This window comes from Condylura cristata, unplaced genomic scaffold (assembly GCF_000260355.1).
Source record: "Condylura cristata isolate star-nosed mole 26May11 unplaced genomic scaffold, ConCri1.0 scaffold00019, whole genome shotgun sequence".
Lineage (NCBI taxonomy): Eukaryota > Metazoa > Chordata > Mammalia > Eulipotyphla > Talpidae > Condylura > Condylura cristata.
Genome location: NW_004567120.1, coordinates 16,530,083 through 16,555,325, shown reverse-complemented (window position 1 = coordinate 16,555,325; position 25,243 = coordinate 16,530,083). Strand labels below are relative to the sequence as shown.

The following is a 25,243-nucleotide window of genomic DNA, read 5'->3' as shown; positions in this document are numbered from 1 at the left end:
CCCTTCAGTGTCTGGTCTCCAGGTGCAGTGAGGGGTCCTGGGGATGTCCTATAAGACTGAGCTCTGCCAGATTGGTGAGTCCACAGGATCCTGGGTTCCCCCCTTTCTGTACCCCTGAGGCACAGCCTTTTCTGGACTTCACAGCAAGCATGTGGCTGGCCATTTGGATGTGAGTTATAAAATGTCACGATGCTCTCCAGCATTCTGTTCTTTCAGTATTTTGACAATCTGATGGATGGCCTGGCATTAACTAGGAAGAGGACAATATCATCCAGCATGAATAGCTAATCTCCTAAGAAGTACAAAGTTGAAGGATCTTGGTACACATGAATCTTATTAAATGTGCTTCTAAAATATGTTTTATCCAAATGAGCTTAGCAACCCCTAAAATAGTCTTTTCTGATTCCTGTCTGGAACTTTGGCATGCTTCACGGATCTCTAAGCCAGTATTATTTAGTGAAGTGATGACAGTGTTCTCTGTGCCTGGGAAAGAGGGACGAACAGGCGCTAAGCTCTCTTTTTACTCATTGTGTCCATCTTAGGGGCTACCTGGACCAATTGGAACTCAAGGCCCAACAGGTCCTCAAGGATTCGCTGGCTCTACTGGTTTATCGGGGTTGAAAGGAGAAAGGGGCTCCCCAGGCCCTCTGGGGCCAGATGGACCAAAAGGAGATCAGGTAAGAGCACCAAAGCTTGGGTTGCCTGTGATGCATGGGTCATTAATATGAAGTTAAGTGTTCTCGCATCTCAGCCGTGTTCATTAGTGGAAATGATGTTATTCCTGAATACTTTGATGCCTGGCTACACACTTTAATCAGAGACTGCGTGGGTGGTGTGCTGCGGCTGGACGAGCCCGTTTCCAGTAAGACTGAGGGCAAGCAAGCCACAAAGCGACTGTGTTAGCTACTTGCTAGATCAGTGGACTCCCTGTGGTGCGGAGTCATGTGGGTTGACCGGGGCACGGGGCAGAAGCCCAACCACCTAAACAACAGACATCAGGAATCCAAGCAAGGAGACTGAGCAGCAAGAGGTTCGAATGCTTGGAAGCAACCTGAGCTACAAATACAGGGAAAGAGGTGCAAGACAGGAGATTGAGCATGTCATGGTGGCTGGCTGAGTTTAGCAGCTCGGTTTATGTTCCCTGCCGATTTTAGTGACCTACTATTCACCTTGGTGAGGGATGTATTCCCACCGGAGGATTCTGGGGGTGGCCAAAGCGATGACACCCAGCACTAGACAGACAAGCTCAGCAACAGTTTATTCATCACATACATTCAGTGTACAGGGAAGGAGGGCACCAAATGCCATGTAGGGGCACAAAGGGCTTGTATTCTGGCCCAGAAAGAACCAGACGTGTCTGTGGGAGGCAGATTTGTAGTATCAAGAAGGTGCAGTGCCCCTTGGTTCCTGAAGGAAGGTGTGATTGACTCATGAATAATTCAGTGAGTGATGGGAACTGAAACCACTAGTTAGGGATAAGCACTTGAACTGTTAGATAAGGGGGGCCACTTGCCAAGGGGCACTTATCTACAGGACTGGGATGGAGAGGGGAACTCTGCCTTAGGCCACTTGAGATCTTCCTTGTTTTCCCCAAATGTCAAGGCAGCATGTAATACGGAGCCATACTTTTAGGCCTTATACCTAAGGCCCAAGACAATCACTTGTCTTAAACACAGACATGTCCAAGACTTCAGGCAGAAGTAAGCGGTCACTTGGAACTAGAGTGGGAGCAAGGTGATACAACGTGGAATGGAGATACAAAACACTTGGTCGTATATCACATGAGCATACTCTGCATCACAGGGATCAAAACTGGATTGTCTCATGTTCTTTTCTCTACTTCTTTTTAGGGTCCGATGGGAGTTCCTGGCTTTCTTGGCATCGATGGAATTCCAGTGAGTGAATGAGACCACAGAGGCATTTTCAATAGACCCTCTAGGTTGTGCTTCATAGCTGAGACACTGCCTTAGCAACATCCTTTCTCATGTACACATGCTCAGGCTCGAGTGATAAGGTGTTAAGGCAATGGTCACACACACTTTCCCTTGGATTCGGGTACAAGCAACATTAAATCAGATGGTTGGGGAATGCTAAGACACGTGCAGATATAAGACACCATTAATATCTTAGCAAAATTAAGCGAGGCCTTGTGGGTTGAGGGGACTATTAATTGGGGGTGAGGGATTTGGCTCTAAAGTGTATAGACAGAGCCACATTAGAGCACATACATATTCATTATAAGAAAATTAAGAAGGTACATTAAATTAGGTTTAGTGATAGCCTGATACATTGTGTTCCCGTAATTTGTTCTCTTCAGCCTTATCTCATTTTAGAGTGAATTTCTCTTTAGTTTTCACAAAAAAAGACTGCTCCAAAGATCACTTGGAAACAGCCTCTTAAATTTGTCCAGATTTTGCTGGAGCTGAGCGCTTGCAGACATCTTCTCCCACTCCATGAAGTCCAGTCCCTTTGTATCTCCATTTTTACCTTACATCACTGCTTCTACCTCCACTAGAAATTCCATGGTAGTGTTTCACCAGCCTTAAAGTAGAGTATTTGGAACTTGCTGGCTGTCACTTCTTAGTTATGTTCTTTGCTGTGTTGCTCTACATTGAGTCTTCAGCCTGAACTGTGTCTATGTGTAGTGGTGGTTTTTCAACTTTTTTGAAGAAAAGAATCAAGTCTAGTGTGGAAGTTCATCTTCCAGAACTGGGAAAAGCAGAGCTCCTTCGATTGATGGAGGTCTTCTTGCACCAACCTGTAAGGGGTTCTTCCAAACTACAGAAAACATAGTTGGGGATATCCTGGGCTTAACAGCTTCTTCCGTTTTATGACATAATCATCTAGTGTCAGAGAAAGGGGTTTTGAATCTCTGCCCATCTAAAGGTAGTTCTCGAGTTCCTGTTAGGTTCTAGCACTCTACTGTGGGGATACAGAGAATGCATATGTCTCTAGTTCAAAGGCATTATCATAGGTTCCACATTCTGGCCAGGTCTCACATATATTTGTGCATTTGGAGAATAGAAGGCTCACAACTTTGTATCTGTTACATGTATCAACAAATCTGCCATTGCTTGCCTAAGTCTTATTCAACTGCAGTCTGCACAATGCCCAGAATTGGACCCATAGGGAAATAAGTAGATTGGTTCTCCTATCATGATATCCCCCTGCCATGTTAGGGCTGTGTTCCTGTGTTCACAGTGGACGAAGGAAACTAACAAACCAGAGGCCTCCTTTTCCATTTGTTCCATGGAGTTGGCTTCACCAGAGATGAGTGGAAGATTTCAAGCATGCACTGGTACTATGCCCCTCCCCCACAGTCTCTTCTCAGTGGCAACTGGAAGTGAATCCTTTGATACAGATGCCGGTTTCAATTCTGAGTTGGAATTTGCACCAGACTCCAGTTACATACTTTGGCTTCCAATTTGTGATCAAGAGAGCCCAAGGACATGTAGGAATTGATGACTTCACTTTAGGTCATCACTCTTGGGAGAATGCATTGCAGCTATCCAGATTCCCCCAAATGAGTCTACTGGTCCCAGTAGAAGTCTCCACTCTCATGGCTCCTCCCCTGGTCCTTTCCTCCATCAAAGTTTGTATCTGTTTTCCTTCAATTTTGATTGCTTTAGTTTTAGGCTCCAAGGCTCACTCCAGGAAATTATTCTCCCTTGTCCTTGCCCATTCCTCTGGCTACTCAGGAATGGAGGAAGAAATAGATACTGTACCCCAAAGGGGTTAACTGAATGGACCTAATGGTATATTTAAAGGATGTCGGAAGGATTAAGGGAAACAGTGGATAGTGAAACAATGAACATACCTAGGTTTCCTGAAGGGGAAACCAAGTGAAATGAGCAGGCATGGAATAGCAGCTGCCTGACAGAGCTGAGATGGTAGAGAAATGTGGCCATTAGCAGAAGAGAGCCATGGAGACTGGGCATCAGGGATTCACCAACGTGGGCTCCTTCTCCTGCCATCCAGTCTCATTCCTGTGTCGCCCACTGACCAAATAGAACTGAGGCAAAGGAAAGGGAGTAGAGGTGATGTAATCCACAGAAGTCAACCTCCTGAGACTCATATCCCGAGAAGCTGGGTTTTCAGGGCACACATAAATAAATAGCCATCTCAGTTGAAAGAAAAAAGTTAGTAATGCCAGTAAGTTTTCTCCATTTCTAAAAATCACCACCCAAGTCTGGAGATGCACAAATTGCAGCAAGTTTATTGCAAAAATAAGTTTATTGATCACTCCTCTGAACTCATTATTCCGTTCTCCGGAAAGTTAGAATCATACTTGTGTATTAACAGTCTAGCTCCAATTACTATGATAATAACGAAACAGAATTCAGTGGAGCATCTTCTCAATGTGAATATGACAAGAAATTGTTTTCTCTAAAATTTGAAAAGTTGATTTCTAAGAACATGTTCTCTTAAATCATTAAGCACATATACAAGTATAAATGTGTGTGCATATATATGTACACATATATACATATGTCTTTCAAAATGCACCACCTGATTAGATGTTTTTGTCTTTCAAGTCATCACATTGCTCCATCCTCCATACCCAACCCAACATACAACACATTTTTTTTTTCCAGGGCTTCGGGGAAATACAACAAATTGATTGGGAAAAAAAAGACAATGAAATTTGTTGAAAGTTTAAAAGGGGGCTGTTGGGCTATTTAGAAACCTCCCCTGAAGTGCAGGAGAAAATGGGGAGTGGACTCCTTCTGGATGTTGTATTAAGATAAGCTGGCCCATCTTCCAGCTGTTTCCCTGCAAAGATCAACCTCTGCTGGTCAGAGGAGATGCCTTCCCTGTCTTGGATCTTGGCCTTGACATTCATGATGGGGTCACTGGGCTTTGTCTCAAGGGTGTTCACCTTTCTGGTTAAGGTCTTCATGAAGAGCTGCATTGTCAGGCAGCACATGGAAGAACAGCCGCTCAACTTGGGGACCCAATGGCACTCGCAACACAATTTTAATAAATTTTAAAAAGATGCATTCCCTAGAAAAAGGTAGACTATCTGCACCAAGGAAGCTCAATTCTAAAAAATTAATGAATTCAGAGCATCTATTTATGAATGATTACTAATTCCCCAGCAAAATGGGCTGCCTCTGTAGTGAGTATGGAGAAGAGGAGAAAAGACGGTTCCCTAACTGAAGCAATAGCGTGACAGGGATGGTGACAAATCAGATGGAAGGTATGCTTCTCTCAGAACTCGCTTACTTTTGACAGAGCGCCTTCCAGGAGAGGTGGTGCTATGGAAGCTTCCTTTGCCCTGTTGACCAAAGGCCAGCGTCATTTCCCATGCAGAGTTTCTGCTCTGGCCAGTCATGCCCAGCTTCCCAGCTTCCTGTGTGGTCTGGGGAATCCCAAGACCCAGTGTAATTCTCTGCTGGTAGAATTTCAACTTCAAACAGCTGAGCCCTAACTTAGCACATCCCTGTAGCCAGGGAAGGCAAAGCTGCAACACCCCAGGTACCTCATCTATTCATGCTCGATCCCTTTGGTTTCAGCTTGGATCCTATTAAAGCCTTGCTTCTTTGGGGAAGGGTAACCCAGAGCTGCCACCACATACATGAGACTGAGTATAAAGGAAAGATATGAGAACACAGGTGGCGGAGCTAAGAAAGTGAACAAGGAGCCAGAGTTTGACAGTGTAGTTGGCTTCTCTCACCGTAGAGCTTGTCAGTGTATCAGAGTCCTGTGGCTGACACAATCCCTTGTTTTCTTTTTCAACAGGGTCACCCTGGACAGCCAGGACCCAGAGGCCCCCCTGGCCTGGACGGCTATAATGGAACTAAAGGAGCAACTGGATTTCCAGGCTCTGATGGTTACCCTGGACTACTCGGACCACCTGTACGAGGCCAGATCTTTGTATATTATTTCAAATGTTGCTTTGATTGCTCTTAAGTGTACCTGTTTTCTACTTCTTTAGTCATCCCATTAAGCATCTGGGGCAGCCAAGCCAGCCCCTTGTTCAAGGCAGGAAGCCCTACTGACAGTGCCATTGCACTAAACATCTAAAGAAAACTACCCGTAGTAGTTGGATGCATATGCTATACTACTGAGGGTTAATGTTTTTAAAGGACGACTTCAGAGTTAGCAAGTGTTAGAAATGTGAGCAAACACACAGACGACATTGGTAAGTTCAGTACTTAAAGGGCTTTTATGGATTCATGAAAGTACTAACGATGATCAGAGGGAGTAGGAAGGCTTGGTGCATGCCAGTGTTTCTTACTCAGGGGTGATGTTTCTTCTTCCTCAGGGGTGATGTTGCCTCCCAAGGGGCTATTTGGCAGTTATTATTGATATTGTGGGTCCTCACAAATTGGAATGTGCTACTGGCACAGGACTCATCCCCAAGACACCAAGGAATCATCTGTCCCCGTGGGTCAATAGTGAGAAATAGCTGAAAACCCTACTGTCTTATTGACATGGTTTGCCCCTTTGCCTTCCCCCACACCATAATCCTTGGTTCTGGAATCGAAAAGACATGTATTGAATCCTGGCATTATCACTTTAATTTCTTTCATCCAGAATGGGCTCAAATGTTTGCATCTAAAGAATCTCTAATTGATGACGGAATTATGCCTTTGCAAGACTGCTATTACAAGTGGCTGGAAAGAGAAAAATAACACATTTCAAACCCATTCTCAACCCCACTTGAAAAAATTAAAGCTAATGAGAGTACTGAAGTGATACCTTTGTCTAGAAATCATACTCTTTAGCTCAAAACCATTGCTACATGAATCAGCTGGTATTTTAGTGAAAAAGCAGCACCATTGACTTCAGTGACCAAGCTGTATGTGTGGGTACATGTGTAAGAGAATGAGACTAACAGGCAAAGCACACCTCCCAGATTGTCATAAAGGACCTTGACATCAAAGGGCCAAAGCAATATACAGCAGGCAAGGAAAAAGATGTATTACCTACGGAGAACCGGCAGATTGCCACACAAAAGACTGTAAACACTGCCATGGCAACAAGGGAGGAGTACAACCACTCTCCTACTATGGTAATGGAGCAAAGTAAGGAAATGCTGCCCCCGAGAGGGAGAAAAGGAATCCCAAAGTAATGAACATTCCAAAATAAGAAAGTGGGCATGTATTTTATTAAGCTGAACCTTACTAACCCTCTGGATTCTGAGTACATTTTTTTTTTTGTAGTGTCTTTGGTGAAAGTAGTGACCGCAAGAATAAGTGGAAACGAGAAGTGTTAGGAAAGAAACTAGTTTGTTCTTATGGGACCACTTTGTTAAGCTCAGGAATCAATATTTCAGTCTCCAAAGCTTAGCCTTACCCCTAATGCTAATCCTGATGCCACTTAAATATAGGAACATGCCCTGATTTTCCCCAGGAGGATGAGATCTAGCAGATATTAGATATCTCTAGATATATTAGAGTAAAAAGCCTGGTTGATAAGTAGGCTGGGTATACTTTGAACTGTTTTCTGTGTTAAAATAAAAAGGACACACACTGGCTTCTCAGCCAGTGATATGAAGCTGAAGTGATATGGAAGGTTCCTGCACAGTATGTAGATGGATCTGTAGATGTTTTTAGACCAGAGGTCTTCAAAGTGGTCCACATAAAACTTGACCTGTGGTTTGTTTCTAAATTTCTAGAAGATAGGGAGAGGAGGAATAAAAGAAGGTGGGACAGAACCCTGATATTACACACTGAGTCTTTATTAGTTCATTAACCTCTATCCTAGACAAAGCCTCCATCCATAATGTACATAGCTGAGTTCACCTTGTGAGTGGTTTGTGGATGGCATGAGTATCATATGTGGATATTTAGAATAGTAGTCTTAATAAAGTCAGAGACTTCTAAACTCTATAGACTTCTGAGTTGGGGGTTGGGGGATCTAGAGCTTTGAGATACAGTCCCTGTTTAAGGCGTTAACTTTGCTGCTTAGCACAGCCAGTACTGACATACAATAATCCACATAAGTTTCTGTTATTCCATCCTTTAGATGATAAGTCATTCTATTAACAAAATTATGTGTAGTTATCACAAACCTTTCTTATTTTACTTAGGGGTTTCCTGGTCAAAAGGGCTCTAAAGGTGAACCTGTCTTTGCCCAAGGTAGTCTCAAAGGAATGAAGGTAAGAACATCTGAGGAGGACAGCTGAATAAGCTGTATGCTGTGTTCCCTGGGATAGGGCCCCACCTCCGATAGAAGCTTTTCCAGAACTAGCATCTGTGCCTCTATTTAAGGAGCAGACCAAACTGGATTGAAAAAGGATCTGGAGCTTTTTGTGGTGAAAACATTCACAGAAATGTTTGCAACCATACTGTCAAAGAGATTTGTTTTGTAGGATCTAGACCAAAAACAAGAGGCAGATCAGCAAACAAACAGTTTGCATGGGTATCATTTTCTTTGGCAAGCAGAGACATTTCCTGGAGGTAGAGACCTTCTGTCTACACTAGAATCCTTGCTATCTGTGTCTCTTGGCTTGAAGTCATGTCTCAGACCATCTTGGTGTGGCCATCTGCCCAGGATCCTGAGTCTGACCCTTTTCTGTCCCTTCACACCAGCCCTTCACCCTAACTGGGTTCCTGGATATCTCTAAAATTTGCCCATCAGTTCTGCAATTGACTGGCAACTTGCATCTTCTCCTAGAATAGGCAACAACCTTCTGTGTTCTCTTGACTGTACTCCTGTTATATGACTCCTGGTAACCTGTGGGCCCTCAATAAACTCTGGTGCAAGATAACTGCTCCCATTTCCTTGCACAGTGGGAAGGAAGCCCATCACTGCCCTGATAGCATATGGGAGTCTGCATGCCCAAGAACTGAGCGTACCCAGCTCACTCAGTCAAGGATGGAAACTTTCTGACTTCTGTCCATGCATGAGCCAGAAACTGGAAATCACTTTGGAAGGCATTGATTGGTTTGCTGGCTGAGAACTAAGAACAGTATAAGTCTTGTGCTCTTGGTTACAGATGCCATAACAGAAGATAGAATGTCAAGCTTGGAAAGGAACTTATGATTGTCAGGTTCATGTTGCTTATTTTACAGATAGAAAAACTGAGCTATTCTGAAAGTTCATTACTTGCTTAGAGTCACACGGCCAGTTTACTGATGAGATAATACCCAGGCAAATCCCCATCCCTGCTGCAAGGAGCTGATTTTTTACTGTAAGCCAAGTGGGGTACAACTAGCAGGTGTCCAAATATGTGCACTGTCATAGTAGCAAATATTGATGAAATGGTTTTGCCAAAAGTCAAAGAGAAACTGGACCCTGCGGAACACAGCAATTTCCACAAGATGGTTATATTATAGATTCACACAGTGGCTTAAGATGCTGCAAAGTAATTAAAACGTAATCAGAGCCTGTATGCTCTGTTGATTCTCCCTTGAAATGTCTGATTTGCATTGTATACATATGGGCACAGATTCTCTGGGGATGAAGGCACACGGGAAGGTAGCTTTTCTTTCCTCCAAAAAGAGCAGACAAATCACCAGCCCGCAGAAGCAGTTTCTAATTGATAAGTTCCTAGCAAAGGTGAAAATTAATTAACCCAAGTAAAATAGGAAATCTTGGTCAGTCAAGGCTATAATATTTGTCTTCAAGAGTTCAGATTTTTGGGAAGGAAAAAAAAGTAAATGATTGGATATGTCCGAGTCATGCATTATTTAAGACACAAGGGCTTGACGGAAGAGCCCCATGCCTCAGTGATATGTTTTTTATGCACATGCATGGTTAGGTCAGTTCTCTATGAAGTACCACAGGTTTAATTTATTTGTCTTACTTGTTCATTTCTCAGGGGGATCCTGGGCTGCCAGGACTGGATGGAATCGCTGTAAGTTACGTAATTTGCCGACGGTTCCAAGGGTGCCTTTTGATTTTTCTGTATGATACTCAAATGTCTTTATAGACTTTCTCAAGGAAAACCCAGACAGTTGAGGTGCAATGAGTCACACTGTTGACATTTTCTAAGCGAGGAAATATGTAAGAGCACTGGCTGACTACCTCAAGATACACAGCACATAAGCCTTTAGACCTTCAGGCCAGGTACCTGATGTCTTAGAAAACAATTTGGCCTTTCATTCAGCAAGTATTTACTAAAGGTTTTCTGTGTGCTCAGAGTATTGTGGGTAAAACAAAAGTAATAAGGTGTTCTTTAGGTGGTATTCTGTGGAGAAATTTCTTTTAGACACTCTTGACAATAGTGAGTCCATGAAAGACCACGACTTGGCCAGAATAAGAGCTTTCCTTTAACTTGAATTTCCACACGTCATCACTTTCCTTTGAAGTAACTTAAGAAAGCTCTTCTTTCTTTCCCTGTATGGCATGGGGGATAGTTGCCTTCTCTTTGTCTTCCTTTCCACTTTCATCAGTATATTATGTGTACTCTCAGCAAAGTGCTAGAGTTTTTCCCCAAGGCAGTGCAAACATGGTCTCTGCACCAGCAATATCCACCTGACCCCACCCCACCCTCCAGAATGTGAAAAACTATGAGGGATGTGGCTTAACAGTTCCACAACAGCTTCCAGGAAAAGATAGTGTCTACCTAAAGATACATCCTGAGAGATTTTATATCTCGAATAGGTTTTAGCCTCTGAGAAGTTTGGGTGATGTTTAGATTGACGGGCACTGGAAGGACACTTTTGAAACTGAGTAGTATGAAAATGGTAGGCAATATACAGGGTGTATACAAGCAGATGCATAAACAGAGATGAGAGAGGACCAAGGGCATACGTAGCCCCAAGAGCGAAACAGCTTTGGTGTATAGGTTGTGCTGACTACATTTGTATAACATTCTCATCACCTCAGCGCCCTCATGCCCCTTCCCAGCCAATACCTGCCCTGATCCTACCCCAATGGCAGCCACCATTCTGATTTTTCCCATCATAGTATTTCCAGTTCTAGAACTTCATATAAAAATAATAATACAGGGACCTCCCTGGTGGCGCAGTGTGTTAAAGCACAACACTAAGAAGCTTCACACCACTTCAGCATGAGTTCGATCTCCACCCCAGAGGTGATCCACATGGTGCAGCAGACCTCTCCTTTCTAGCTCACTGCTCCCCTCAGCAGTGTACTTCATCGATCTGCCTGTTCTGCTCCCCACTCTGTCTCTGGTGAAGCCACTCACTGCCCCCACACCTCTGGCTTGTACCCAGTTCTGTATGCATAAATAAATAAATATTTAAAAAATAATAATACATGATGGGAAACCCAAGGGGATTGCAACTGAGATGGAAAAATGCACAAAATATGTTAAAATAAACTATTATATAATTAAAATAATAATAATAATACAAATATGCAGTATTTTGAGTTTGACTTCTTTCACTTGGCACGATGCTTCTGCCATCCATCTGCATTGTTTCCTTTGTCAATAGTTTGTTACTTTTTGATACTGAATCTCTTTCCACTCTACAGAGGTATCAAAGTCTGTCTATCATCTTTGACCAGTGAACACTTGGAACATTTGCAATGTTTGACTATTAGGAATTAATTTGCTACCAACATTCTTTTCTGATCTTGATTAACAACTTGTCTCTCAAGGGCCCACAAGGGATGCCTGGATATCCAGGGACGGCAGGACATATAGGACCACCAGGATGGCCGGTGAGTCCAACTGAAATCTATCATTTGATCCCAGTCATTTCATGTATTACCCCCATGAAACCATGGGTTACATGTTTGCCTGTGTCAGTGTAAACCCTCTTAGTAGGGAGAGATAACTCCCATTTTCGAAGGATTAAATTGAAGTAGGCTTTCGTGAAGAGGTAATTACTGCCTTTATTTATCAAGCAGATGGTCTTCCTGACCATCCATTCTGTGACTCCACAGCCTTCTAATCTAGTTCAGATAACCAGACACATCTACTACCACCTTTTCCCTCCCCAACTCTGATATGTTGCTAATTAATCATACCACCACCACCACCACCCTGAACACAAAAAAAGCTTCAAAACCATCTTAGCATTGCTCTACCTATTTACCTTTGTGTAGAGCAACTCTCACAACCTGCCTTCCTGATATCAAAAGTACTTGCCATCACTGTTACAGGAAGAGTGTAACCAGTCATCCCAGATTCTGTTTCCAGATTGATCTCTCTCCAGTGCATGAAATCCCACCACTGCTTACTTTGAGTTAACTACACCAATGGTCATCATGTAAAAATACCTAGGCAGTTAGGAAGAATGATACCTGATGTCTTCACTACCTTAGCATGAATATGCTGATTGGGTCAATTTAAAAGATTTCCAAGCAGATAATAAAGGAACCATGGGAAAGAAGAACTAGAATCTGCTCCACCAAAGCCAGGTTGGGGTCTTTATCCCCATAGACTTTCAGCATGTCCATGTTCATTTTCTTTTTGACTGAATCTAGTATGTGCTAATTCTTTGCTTTCATTTTAATACAGGGTCCTCCAGGGCCTCCTGGCTTCCCTGGGCCTGATGTAAGTATACTTTTCCTGGGGTATTTGAACTCCGATCATTTAAGTACTCTGGTTTTTCTAGAAATATTCTGATTTGGTTAAACACACTTTCTGATAAACAACCCAAAGGGATTGTTTTCCAATTTAAGGTCCTAAAACAAATTTAATAATCGATTTTGTTTTTCTTTCCCATACCCCGGCACCCCAGGGGAATATGGGACTAGGTTTCCAAGGAGAGAAAGGAGCCAAGGTAAATAGATTTTGTAAAATACAATCTGCATTCCATATATTCCCCCAAAAATGTCTCTGACTGCACACATGTACCTGCTTGTGTAGGAGATTTGGACCTTGACTTTGGAAATAAGCATTTCCCACTCCACATCAGTCCTCTAATAGGTCTGTTAAGACCTGCACACACACATGCCAAACATAGGCTACTGTGACCTTTTCTCTCAAAATGTTGTGCCTTCCTGCTTCTTACCTGTAAATTATATATCCCTGCAAGCATATTCTCTATGCTCCCTTTTCCGTCCACTTGGCTGTTTTCTATACTGTGTCCTATGTATCCTTTCTGCATTTCACCTTTTCCTTCTGTCCTTCCCCTTTCTTGTCTTTGTCTTATCCTGTTCCTTTGCCTCTTTGTTCTTCCTCCTCCACATTCTGTGTATGTGTGTGTATGTGTATCTCCTCCATCTCTCTTCCTTAACCTCTGTTGCCTCTCCTCTCTCATTCTCCTAGATTCCATTGTAAAACTGTCTAGTGATTTTGGAGCCTGGAGGGAAACTGGGCTTGCCTCTCTGAACACCAGTCTCTTGTGGGTTGCACTGCCTTCTGAAGGGGCAAATCCAGCCTCCGATGTTGCAAAACAGACTTCCCTTGACTCTGCTTATGCTCTTGACAAGGACTGGCCCAGTCAAAGTCTGATTTCCATTGTCAAGAGGTAGCCACTCGCTTTACTCAAACCACTTTTTGCTCTCTTCTATACTCCCTTCTATGCATGAACATGGCAACCACCAACCCATGGCTTCCTTTCTCCATCTTGCATTTTCTCTCTGTAGTGTGGGTACAAAATGCACTTGGACAGGCTTAGATTTTTCCCATCCCTTGGCACTAATAGATTTCTTTTTCCCTCATTGATGCAAGGGTGAGGATGAAAAAGTCAAAGTAATGCACAGTTTATTTGTGAACTACATCCAGAGGACAAGCCAACTTTCCCAAATTTATGGCCTGTTTGCTGTTTGCTTTACTTGACATTCCCTTTCATTTTCCAGGGAGATGTTGGCCTCCCTGGCCCTGCAGGACCCCCACCATCTACTGGAGAGCTAGAATTTATGGGATTTCCCAAAGGGAAGAAAGGATCCAAGGTAGTGAACATTAAGAATGACACAAGTTAATAAGCCTTTTCATAATGATACAGCTTTAATTCTAATAACCAGATACTAGTGTAAAAAGAAAGGGTTCTAGATACTGTTTTTTTGTTTTGTAAATAAGGAGGGAAAAAAACCTTTGTTTGTCCCTTGTGAAAAGCATTCTAAAAAGTCTGTTCTTTAGTGTGTGGATATGGGTTGAAGTGCTATTTTCCATTGCAGCTTTACAAATTCAATTATCAAAATGCTGGATACTTTGTACAAAACATTAAATAGTTTGAGTTTTCCCCTCAAAACCCCCAACCCTCTCAAGACTTCCATCACTAAAGTACTATGATCAAACATAGTATAAATGGTAACTTCTGAGTTATCTCTTTAAGGAAGCCCTTTGCCCACGAAACTTGACCCTGCCCACAGAATCTGCTGTCACCAAGTGGCAGTAGGCACCCTAGTTCACCTGATCTGATCTACCAACTCTAAAGCTGTCGCCTTTTTAACCAAGATATTTTTTATGAGCTGTGTTTTAATGAGAGTGAGTATACATGTGGTTGTATTTAAGTGACTGTATGCTGTTAAGGTATGCAGATATCCTTCAGTAAACTGTATTCTCTTCCTTCTTTGGGTTCCCTTAAGTTTTGTGATGTGCCATTAGCCAATAGCAAGCAGGGGAAATTTTTTAATTCATTTATTTAATTTTATCTATGTGGAAGCAACAGGTCCAGGCTCTCTCCAGGAAGCAAACATTGATTTGGGGGAAAGTGGGGAGCAATTTTTGTGTCCATGCTCATTCCCAAACATTAGGGTGCCCTTCTATAACACACATAGGCAAAGTCATAATCAGAGAAAGACAGATTGTCCATATTGTAATTTTTACTCTTGTCCCCAAACCATTGATTTCTTTGAAGTCTGTAATTTGCTACAGGATATCATAATGAACAGGTCTTTCCACCAGAAAGATCTTTCTTCCAATTAGCCTGGGAACGTGAGTTTATATTTTAAGCAGCTTTCTTTCCCTGCTTGGTCTTTGTCCTTCTTATGCCACCAAGGGCTCTCTAGACTGAGCTATCCTGGTGCAGTGACACGTTGAGGAACCTAGGAAATCTGCACCATCTCTGGTTCTCCAGCCCTGCTACCTAATTGGTTCCCCACCACCCAGCCCAAATAACTCAAGGAAGCCATTGTGTTTATGGTCCCTGTTTCCTGCTGCTACTCTCTAAGTTTTGATTGATTTTTCAGGGTGTACCAGGGCCTCCAGGTTTCCCAGGAACAAGTGGCCCTCCAGGTCTCCCGGTAAGTTTCCTGTTAAGTCAACATGTATTTGAGGATCTTTTTAGACAAAAGCTATAATAATGCAAGACTAACAGGAAGACCGCCTCCTATGGTAATTTTCCAGAATTCCACATCTTCATTATTAGAAGGCATTTGAGGAACTGTTGCCTCTCAAATTCATTGGGACATTAGCATGGCTTTTCCTGAGACTATAGATCTTAGAGGTTATGATCTAAAGCTCTAGAGTTAAAGCATACCTGTGTGTGGCTTCACTTCCAGCTATGTGACCTTGAACACTCTTCTTAACTTTTCTGAGCTTCAGTTTCCAGACCTACAAAAAAGAGATAATAATGCAATGGTTATGATAACTAAATGAGATAATATGTGTAAAAAGAGCTTAGTACATCATGCATTTACCAATTGTTCAGTAAATGGTAGCTAATTTAAGCAATTCTGTTTACTTCCATATCTGCCCTTGTATCATAGATTGTTTAGTTCCACATATACCTTTTCAGGCCTTCTGTGTATCAGGCATTGTGTTGGACTCCGAGGTTAGAACACTAAATAAGTAAATGTCTTTATACTTGAGAAGAGTGCTTTCTAGTTGGTGGGGAGGGGTAAGGGAGGAGGTAGACGATAAACAAATCAAGATCACATTGTACTAAGTGACGCATACAAGATAGAAAAGGGTAAAGTAATAGCATTTGGATGGGGAATGGGTAGGCTTCTTTGGACAGAATGGTCAAGAAGAGCCTCTTTAAGGAAGAACATATGATGAGGGAGCATTTCACATGAACTTTGGGAAGAAAGTTTCTGGCCAAAGGAACTTCAAGTGCCAAGACTCTGAGGTAATATCTCAGCCCTTTTAGAGAACAGAAAGAAGGTAGGGGGTGGAATTGATTGGACAAGGCTAAGAATCAGGCAGAGTCAGGAGAAAAATCACAGAAATCTTTATGTCAAATCTGGATTTTACTTTGATGGGAAACTGTTGGAAAGCCCTGCCTTTTATATATAAGATCCCTCTGACTGTGGGACTGGAAGAACTACATAGATAGCATCTACTACAGCAGTCCAGACAAGAAATAGTGGTGACTTTGATCAGATGATACCAATGGAAATGGAAAGACGTGAAAAGATTCAAAATGTAAAAAAAAAAATAAACTTTTTGTATTAATGAACATTTCAAATACATACAAAAGTAGACAGAATAGCATAATGAAGCCCCCATATACCCATTACCCAGTTTCAGTAATTAGCCGCTTATGGCCAATCTGAAGCAAATAACATATCATTTCATGATAAATGCTTCTGTAATTGTAAGAGATAAAGACTTAAAAAAAAACATACTGGCAATATAATTGTCAGTAATTATCTGTAATTACTCCATATCAGTTAAGTCAGAATTCAGACTTATGATTGCCTTGTTTGGGTCAGAATCCGAGGGAGACCCAACATTGCATTTGTTTATGTCTCTTAATTCACAAGATGTATTTGGAAGGAAGAGCTGACAAGATTTTCATGGATTGGATGTATAGGACTCAGAAAGGAAATGAATGAGTCGATGAATCAATTGGCTTGGCCCTGCTTGCTAGCAGAGCAGGGAGAGATAACTCTAGTTCTTCCCTACAACCCTTTGAAACACTTTGGGTCTCTCTGGATGGTAAGAAAACTGCATCAGTAGAGCCCATAGCACAGGTTGCTTCCATGAAGATTCCTGTTACTCTTTAGAAACAAAGGGCATAAAAAATCTTCTATTCAGTGTCCTTGGTTTTAATCAGCTCCACATCTAGTGAATCAGAAAGGAAATGAACTCTGATGTTGGAGAGGGACAGCTGGACGTCAGACTTCACTCCAGCTCTGGGTTTTTGCATGTCACTGAACCTCTCTGTATATCTGTAATATGGTAATGGTTTACTACTGAGTTGACATCCAACTTACACTATTCCTAAAGTTTCTTTGTAAACAGCTGTGCTATCAATATGAAAGTCTTTAGCTTTGTGTGTATGGTTAACAAGACCTTAATATATAGTTAGCCTGAGGGCCTCCCTCATCGTGCAAGGGGTTAAGTCTCAGGAGTATGAAGCAATCAGCAGCCACAGCAGCATGAGTTTGATCCCCTGCCAGGGAGCTGACCCACATGGCACAGCAGACCTCTCCTGACCTGTCTGCTGCTCCCCTCAGCAATGTTTTCCAGTAGATCCTCCTGTTCTGCACCACCCTCTGTCTCCAGTGAATCCTCTCATTTCCCCCCTCTCCTCTGACCTGTACCCCAACTCGTGTATGCATAAATAAGTAAAATAAATTTTTAGAAATACATATATATAGTTAGTATGAGATGAGATGTGTTGTTAATGTAAAATACACACCAGATTTCAAAAACTTGGTATGATAGACATAATCTAATTGGTATGATAGACATTATCTCATTAATAAATTTCACTTCAATATTGGCAATATTTATGATACATTTGATTTAAAAGAATATTGTTAAATTAATCTCAGCTATTGATTTGACTTTGTAAATGGGGCTACCAGCAAATTTAAAATAACATAGTAACAGTATATTTCCATTGGACAGCACAGATATAAACTACTCTGCAAGTGTGTTTGGGAATGAGGTTTGTACCTTTTTGGTAAACATGTCACTTAGATTCTAGTCACCCTACATCATCCCTGGGCAAGATAGACCGGGTGTATCCCCCTGTGTTGAGAAGGGAAACATGTCCTGATGGGTAAGAGAGGCATCCAGAATCATGTAGCAACTTATAAGCAGAAGTGACACAGAAATTAATTTTTTTTTAAATTCCAGCCAGTTCAGAATGTCTCCTGCCCGCCCCCCAACCCCTCTAGAGTCCAGCTTGTTCTTGTGGCCTTGGTGCTGGCTGGTGTGGTCTCCTCTGGGTGGTTCCATTACTGTCCCCTTTCTCCCTCACAGGATGTCCCCTCTTACACACTTCACCCTGTTCCTTCCCTTTTGTCCTGTAAAAGAGAGGCTAACAACAATAATGGTGGTGAATTGCAATCTTGTTTCAAGCTCAGTATTTTCAGTGTTTCACATTCTGGGCTGAAAATTAGAAACCCCAGTTTACTGTAATGAAAAAAAATGTACAAAATGAAGAAAGATGTATATATATATAATTTAAAATTTTTTAATCACCAAAAAGAGAAAAAGAAATCCAAGCTACAAATTATTCCCTGTTATATAGCACAGAGTATTCCTGTAGGGCGGGATCTAAGAAACCAGCGTCTCAGCCACTCTCAGCATGGATTCCATGGGCACGCCTGGCCAAATATTGTAGTTCCTTCAGTCCTGCTACTCTAGCCACTTAATGGAAACAATCATGGACACCTTCTGTTTTCTGACAGTTGTGAGGAGAAAAATGGTAACATATTTGAGATACTCTGGCCTGCTCATGGTGATTTTCATTTATTCACACTCACCAGAAACAATGCAGCATGAAGAATGGAAAGCTGTAGAGAATCCAAAATGATCCTTTAACCATTTCTTTCCTTTTCATCCAGCCTAAATCTTTAAAGGAACTGTGGACAAGTGGCCAGCCTCACAGATTTATGCCCCATTTTGCTTCGGACCCTGTGCAGTGGGTCTTCAGTATCCCTGATTGTCTGACTCAGCTCCGGCATCACAAATTTCACTCTGATTTTCTGGAAAAATCATATACGGTGGTCCCTATATTCCAAAGACAAGCGAACACAGGGTAGGGCAAAATGGAAAAGATGGGAAGAGCAGTAAAAGAGAAGAAAGTGGCAAAGTCTGAGGTAACCAGTGTATTTAAGACAACTGCTGTTTCTCCTTCAAATCAGAACCAGACTTTCAAGACACTTGAGGTAGGTCCTCTGGAGGAGGAGCCCCAGCTTGACAGACTTAAGCTGGGTCTGGGTCCTGGAGGCCCGAGAGGCAATCGCAGCGTGACCTGCTCAGACTTTAGAAGGCGAGGACTTAGCTTTCCAACCTCCAGGCCCCCTCGCAGGGCCAAGCAGGACTCATTTCTGACAGCCCACCTACCCGTGTTCCCTCCCCTTTGTATGCTGCAGCCTCCTCCCACCTTGCCCTCCCTCGTTGTGGAGGAGGGTCCGGCCCATCTCCATGGCCTTCACTGGCTGTGGGAATCTGCTCCCAGGTGAGCCTGCCTCTGAGGAGGAGCTAGGGCCTGAGAGTCCTTCCCTCAGCAGTGGGGCCCGGCAGCCCCCCGGTTCCAGCCCATTGTTTTCAGCTTGCCTGTTTTCGTGCACCGCCCTCCTCCCCCTGTGCAGGGACCACCTCATCCCTCCTTTTGTGTGGCCACGTGACTCAAGTTGAGTTATTTGCAAAGTCACCAGTATCCTTGAATGAAAAACACCAGGAGGCCAGGGCCTTTGAGAGCAGACCTGTAAATAGCTAACACTCAAGCTAGCACTCAAATGAGGCTTTCAGTCATGGGCAAGAAGGGCTGTGGGAGAGTCGGTGTGGGACAGCTCATGACAAGGACTTGCTGGGCCCAAGCCAGGTCCCAGGACATCTCTCTAGCACAGCTTGTTCAGCAGGGCTCTGGTGTCTCCCGCTGCTGGGACAAAAGCCGAGCCTGCAGGCCAGTATCTTGCCAAGTCACGTATGTCTTATTGGCATTAACCCACACACAAATTTCTTTTTAATGTTTTTCTTTTTTAAGCTTTTCATGCACTTACTTTTGTTCACATTGTAGCACAAGCTCTCAGACCCTCTCTCAGAGAAACCAAGAATCCAGAGGCTCTTCCTGTTTCCAAAAGGAGGAGAACAAGGCCCTCTTGTCTTTACAGTTGCGGGCAAAATAGATGGAGGACATGAAACTGTTCTTGGACAGTCTCTGCTTGCCCCTGTGTAGTCGTTTTGCTTTCTCCTCTGTCATTCAGTTCAACAAGTGGGTATTAGAGCTCCTTGTGTGTGTTGAGCTTGCAATAACATGTTTGGAAGAGAGCAACGTGAGTCTAATATAGACCAGCAGCTTACAAACTTTCAGACAAAACCCATCTTAGTGCTTGAAGAGTTTGGCGTCACATGCACTGTTGCCATTGCTTCCATGGTCTGGTCCAGGGAAGCTGCAGGGAGCATTTGACTTCAGAGGTCAGTAGACACATTCTACCAGGTGGCGGCATGCCTTGATTTCCAGTTTGAGATGTAGAACTCAGATTTCAAATAGGCTTGCATTCAGTTTGACCCAGGGGCCATTCAAGTAGAAATCCTATTCACATGAGGTCTGAGCTACTTGACACACAACCATGCACACTCTCTTCCCAATAAAAAAGACAACTAAACAACCCACATTTAAAAAGAAATTGAAACTTGAGCCAAGAAAGCTCAGGGTTATTCAGCCAGCTCTCAGAGCCCATGGGAATGCCCTGAGTGTGTAGGAGAAAGAACAAATTACAAATGGCCCTTGGGCAGTGCCTTCACATGAGCTGAGCCAGGTCACTTCAAGAGGACAGCGGGAGAGGTGCCACAACATTTAGCGTCTTTCACAGGCTCCCATTTGGAAAAGCTTCACTGCCTCCTTTACTCTCACAATAGGCCTAAAGGTTGTTTGCCAAAATCTTTGCTCCAGAAAGTCCAATTTTAAACTACAACAACAAATCAGCCTCAATTAAGTTTGCCATGAAAGACTTTGATCCACTTTGGTTAAAATGAGCTCAGAATATGCTTGTCTTGGACTAAGAGAGAAGGAAGCTCTTTCTCACTCACGCTACTTTGGGGATTTTTGCTTGTCCCTCAAGACACGTCCATGGGTGCAAATCCTGTGAGCAGACCATGAGGGGTTAGAGACCATCTCAAAGCCCTGTTGGACTGACTTTGGGGCCTGTGGGTTCTCTTCATTGATTGAAATACTTGAAGAGGATGTTGCTGTCACCTTGGATTAAAAGAGCAAGAGCTCTTCTCTCTAGTATCCACCCCCAAGGATTAATGCAATTCTCAGTTTGCGGATCAAAGTATGAAGCTCCTAGAGGGCCTGGAATAGGAAGCCAAAGACCTGGCTCTGTTGTTAAGTCCATAAGTCATGCAAGATGCTTTGTTAGTCCTTCTGAGGGTTTCCTCATTGTGAACTCAATGAAGTTAGAGATTTAATCATTTTTATGTTGTTATTTCACGGTGCCAGAAGTACTTATAATGATGCTTTGGAGGGAAGACATTATTACTAGCACTGAAAAGAAACCTTGACTGAATAGTCCAAATTATGTTTAGGCGCTTTGTGTTTCTCAGGCAATACTAGACAATCAGCATGGTGAGCCTGCCTGGTGGGGCAGTAGAGTTGGTTCAAAACTACCTCCTTGCTTTGAATTGTTAAGCCCCTCTTGCTAGGCCCCTCTGTCTGGGTCTCTGACTCACCCTGGGCCCAGAAAGGAGAGCAGGCAGATAACATTCCTGAAACTGGCTGAGACTAGACCCTGATATCAGCTCCTGTCTCACGACTGAGAAACCTGTCCTTGGGTGCTGTGAAGTTTGTTACTCTTTGAATTTGCACCAGCTATGACATATGTAACGGCCGATAGGGCCTATATATTCTCTGATATTCCTATGGTCGGGGTCTTGCTCTCCTTGTGTGGCCTGCGTGCCTGCAGGAAGGCTTGACCCTAGCTAGCTGGCTTAATAAACTCTGCTTGCTTGCTCATCTCTGGTCCTGTTCTTTGTCACGGGGGACAGCTGGGTGATTTCGGACTGTAACAGAATGGACTCAGGAGACCTATGAAGAAATGATGTTATAACTTGTGTTGTTTTTTTTTTCCTTCAGGGATTTGGAACTACTGGAGAAAATGGAGAAAAGGGAATCCCTGGTTTGCCAGGACCTAGGGTATGAACCTAGAATGTTGTTTACCTGGGTCTATCAAGCTACCTGGTTCACTTTATTTCCTGCTTGCATATTTATGTGACTTGACAATTTCTTAAGCCTCTCTTGTTTCTGTTCCTCACTGTTAGTGGAAGACCCAAGCCCCTCCTCACTCCTTGGCACCATTCCCTTGACTAAGTGACTCCCTTGAATAACAATGATGTAACCCTAAGCCAGGTGGTTCCAAATCTATTTACCCTCCTTTGTCCTTATGTATAATTATCTTCTGGCTAAAGAATAATGCGAGTCTTGTCATGAATTCATTCCAGTCTATTCCAAGGAAATGTGGACAAGGGTGTGGCAAGGGCGAGGGGTGGGGTAGGGGAGTACAGGCGCATAAGTGCAATCTTTATGTGACAGAAAGGAGCCTGGGAAGTGCTAGAACATAAGGAGAGATGTGTGGAGTCAACATTTTCCAATAATAACCTCACTTCCAGTGGGAAAATAACTGTAGCCTCTCTGATTCCTAGCTTCAGCCCCTTAGGTCCCAGGGTGTAAGCCATTGGCCAACCTTAGCCCTTAAGAAGTAACATTTGAGAAATTGTGTTTTTAGCTTGGTCAGGAAGCTTGTTAAGAGCCTCTTGAATATTCATTCATTACCCTGCCACTTCTTTTTGTACTTTTCCCTACTCCCTTATCCTGAAAATGCATAATCACCAACAAAGAATGCTTTTTGGAATGAGAAACAAAAGGCCTTCCCACAATCTATTTAAAAATCTCATGACTTGAAACTAAGTATAGTACCACCCAGCCCTGCTACCAAATTCCTGCTAGTGCTTAAAATGTTTCCATTTACTTAACTCTTTAAAAATGCTGTATGGCTATTCAGACTCATGGATTAGTGCTTAGAAAGAAGTCATTAAACCAAGTCTACAACATTCTCTTACCTGATTTTAGAAGCTGCTAAATCCTTAACTCAGTTGGATAGCTTTGTTATGGAAGTCAGTGGCTTTATCTAGTGTGGGCTATTAATCTTTCTATGGTGCCTCTATTCTCTGAACAGGGTCCCATGGGTTTCGAAGGTGTCCAAGGCCCTCCAGGAAATCAGGTATTTTGGTTAAATCATTAAAATTTTGATGTATAAAATGCTAATCAATTGCCCCCTTGCTTTACCCTCAACGTGGCCATCGATACTAAAGGAGACACTGCTTATCGTGCAAGTTGCCCACCTGCCTTTGATTGGTATCATCTCAGCATTCTGTTTTCACCCAAGAAGATGTGTGTCCAGTGCTAAGTACCCAGAATAATTACACCTTCCAGAGTCTGGTAGAATCTGTACAAACCCCAGAATGCTAACTGAGGTCCCTTTGCCATTTCCCTTGATCTAATCCAAAAACCCTAAACCAGCCCATGTTTCTGTCACAGGGCAACAAGGGGTCCTCAGGTTTTCCAGGGCTGAATGGATTCCCAGGAACTAAGGTAATAATGTCGGCAAGTGAAATTCCAGAACTAGGGAAGTAGAAGTATGAAGAATTACCATAAATTCTGTTTAGTCCATTTGGGCTGCTGTAACAAAATGTTCCAGTTTGGGTGGCTTGTAAACAATAGAAAGTTACTATTTATAGTCTAGAGCCTGGAATGCCATGGTCAGTTTGCCAGCATAGTTGGGTTCTGGCTCTCAGACTGCCTTACTCTTCTGTGGTCTCATATGGGGAAGAGGGCAAGCTAGCTCTCTTGAGACTCTTTTATATGGGCACTAATCCCAGAGCTTCATCTTCCAAAGGCCTCACCACCTAATACCATCACCTTGGAAGTAGGTTTTCAGTATGAATAAGGAGAGAACAGATTCATTCAGACCATAGCAAGTGCCTACATGTGAGATGTATTTTTGACATTTGGCCACTTGAGATGTCATTACAAACATGATTTCAAATTTCCACTTTTTAGTTTAAATGTCTATATATTTAAAATTAAGGTGGTTGGTTCTTTTTTTTTTTAATTTACTTATTTATTCATACAGAACTGGGGTACAAGCCAGAGGTGCAGGGGCGGTGAGAGGATTCACCAGAGACAGATTGGGAAGCAGAACAGGCAGATCAATGAAAAACACTGCTGAGAGGAACAGCGGGCGGGTCAAGAGAGGTCTGCCACACCATGTGGATCACCTCCGGGGTGGGGGATCGAACTCACACTGAAGCTGCTGCAGCTGGCTTGCAGTGCTGTGTCCTAATCCGTTGAGCTACCAGGGAGGGCCAAATGTATGTATTTTTAATTATCTTCATGCAATTCCTCTTCTTATGGTTTGCACCAAGGGTAGACAGCTCCCTTCATCTTACCCTGGATATGCCACTGTATCTGAGTCTGGTACCTGAACCCCTAGTTTGGAAAAATTAGGACTCCTCTGACTTCCTCTGCCAATATCATCCACTAACAAAGGTAGTAACAGTAGCAGAGTCTAAGGCCTGCTGAGCATGGAAAAAAGTTGAAACTCTGCTCTCTTTCCTTTTGGAAACAGGCTTGTCTAATGTTAGGACATGTTTCCCAGACCCACAACAGGATTGCACAATAAAATTGGCATCCCTCGTTCTTGGCAGGTTTGCAGCTGAATATCAGGCTTCTGGCCTGCCTTGTATTGCCTTCATCTTAACTTTATTAGACTTTGAAATTGATGTATGGATGAGTTGGCCCTGGAAACCAAGGGTTGGTTACAGAAGGAGGAACCCTTCATTCCAGTGGGGTGGCTTTGAGGGTACCTAGACATTTGATCATGAGGTTATGGAAATCTTTGTGTTTAATGTATTTGATCTTTGCAGGGTGAAAAGGGAGATATTGGCCAGCCAGGCCCAGATGTTTTCATCGATACAGATGGCACCATGATTGCAGGTGCAACTTTTCACTGATTTGAGTGGAGAAGAAAAGATAGGGAGTTAAATCCTTATATCCCCAGTAATTGTTACAAATATGCTTTCTCAGCTTCTAGACTGTCTGCTAAATCTGAAGTTCTGCTCTATCTTGAACTTGGTGAATGACCCTATCGTCAGTGTCTTGGAAATACAAGTCAAGCCTCTCCACATTCCTTTGTGTTGAGTCCATTAAGACTAGGGTTTGGTTCGGCTTGGGCCTGGATTTGGTTTTTAAAAATGGTTTTCCTGGTGAGGTTTAGAAAAGCTAAACATGATATCCTTTTAGCTGGGCTAGCTTTAGCTTGACAGTTTCCACGAAGCAGAAAAGTATCTTTGGTCAGGGTAGCAAGTGGCTAATGGTCCTCAACAGTATGACATGTTGAAAATGGGTCTTTGCCCTCCTTTCTTCTAGTTATTATATGTCCCTAGCTCTTCCATCTGCCTTCTCCAAAGATCCAGATAGCCAGTGTCTCCACTTTTTGCTTGACCAAAAGCTCCCACTATAGTGTC

General features: G+C 42.9%; 1 protein-coding gene across 1 annotated transcript in view; it reads left to right on the top strand.

The window, feature by feature from the left end:
• Positions 1-25,243, top strand: part of COL4A6 (collagen, type IV, alpha 6) — a 150,518-nt gene that overhangs the window by 90,115 nt on the left and 35,160 nt on the right. Inside the window, exons 3-16 of the mRNA XM_012727066.1 lie at positions 543-677; positions 1,851-1,895; positions 5,743-5,859; positions 8,039-8,107; positions 9,773-9,808; positions 11,521-11,583; positions 12,386-12,421; positions 12,609-12,650; positions 13,672-13,764; positions 15,004-15,057; positions 21,795-21,854; positions 22,894-22,938; positions 23,256-23,309; positions 24,644-24,713. Coding sequence (XP_012582520.1) covers positions 543-677; positions 1,851-1,895; positions 5,743-5,859; positions 8,039-8,107; positions 9,773-9,808; positions 11,521-11,583; positions 12,386-12,421; positions 12,609-12,650; positions 13,672-13,764; positions 15,004-15,057; positions 21,795-21,854; positions 22,894-22,938; positions 23,256-23,309; positions 24,644-24,713 — 919 coding nt within the window. The remainder of the gene's footprint in view (positions 1-542; positions 678-1,850; positions 1,896-5,742; positions 5,860-8,038; positions 8,108-9,772; positions 9,809-11,520; positions 11,584-12,385; positions 12,422-12,608; positions 12,651-13,671; positions 13,765-15,003; positions 15,058-21,794; positions 21,855-22,893; positions 22,939-23,255; positions 23,310-24,643; positions 24,714-25,243) is intronic.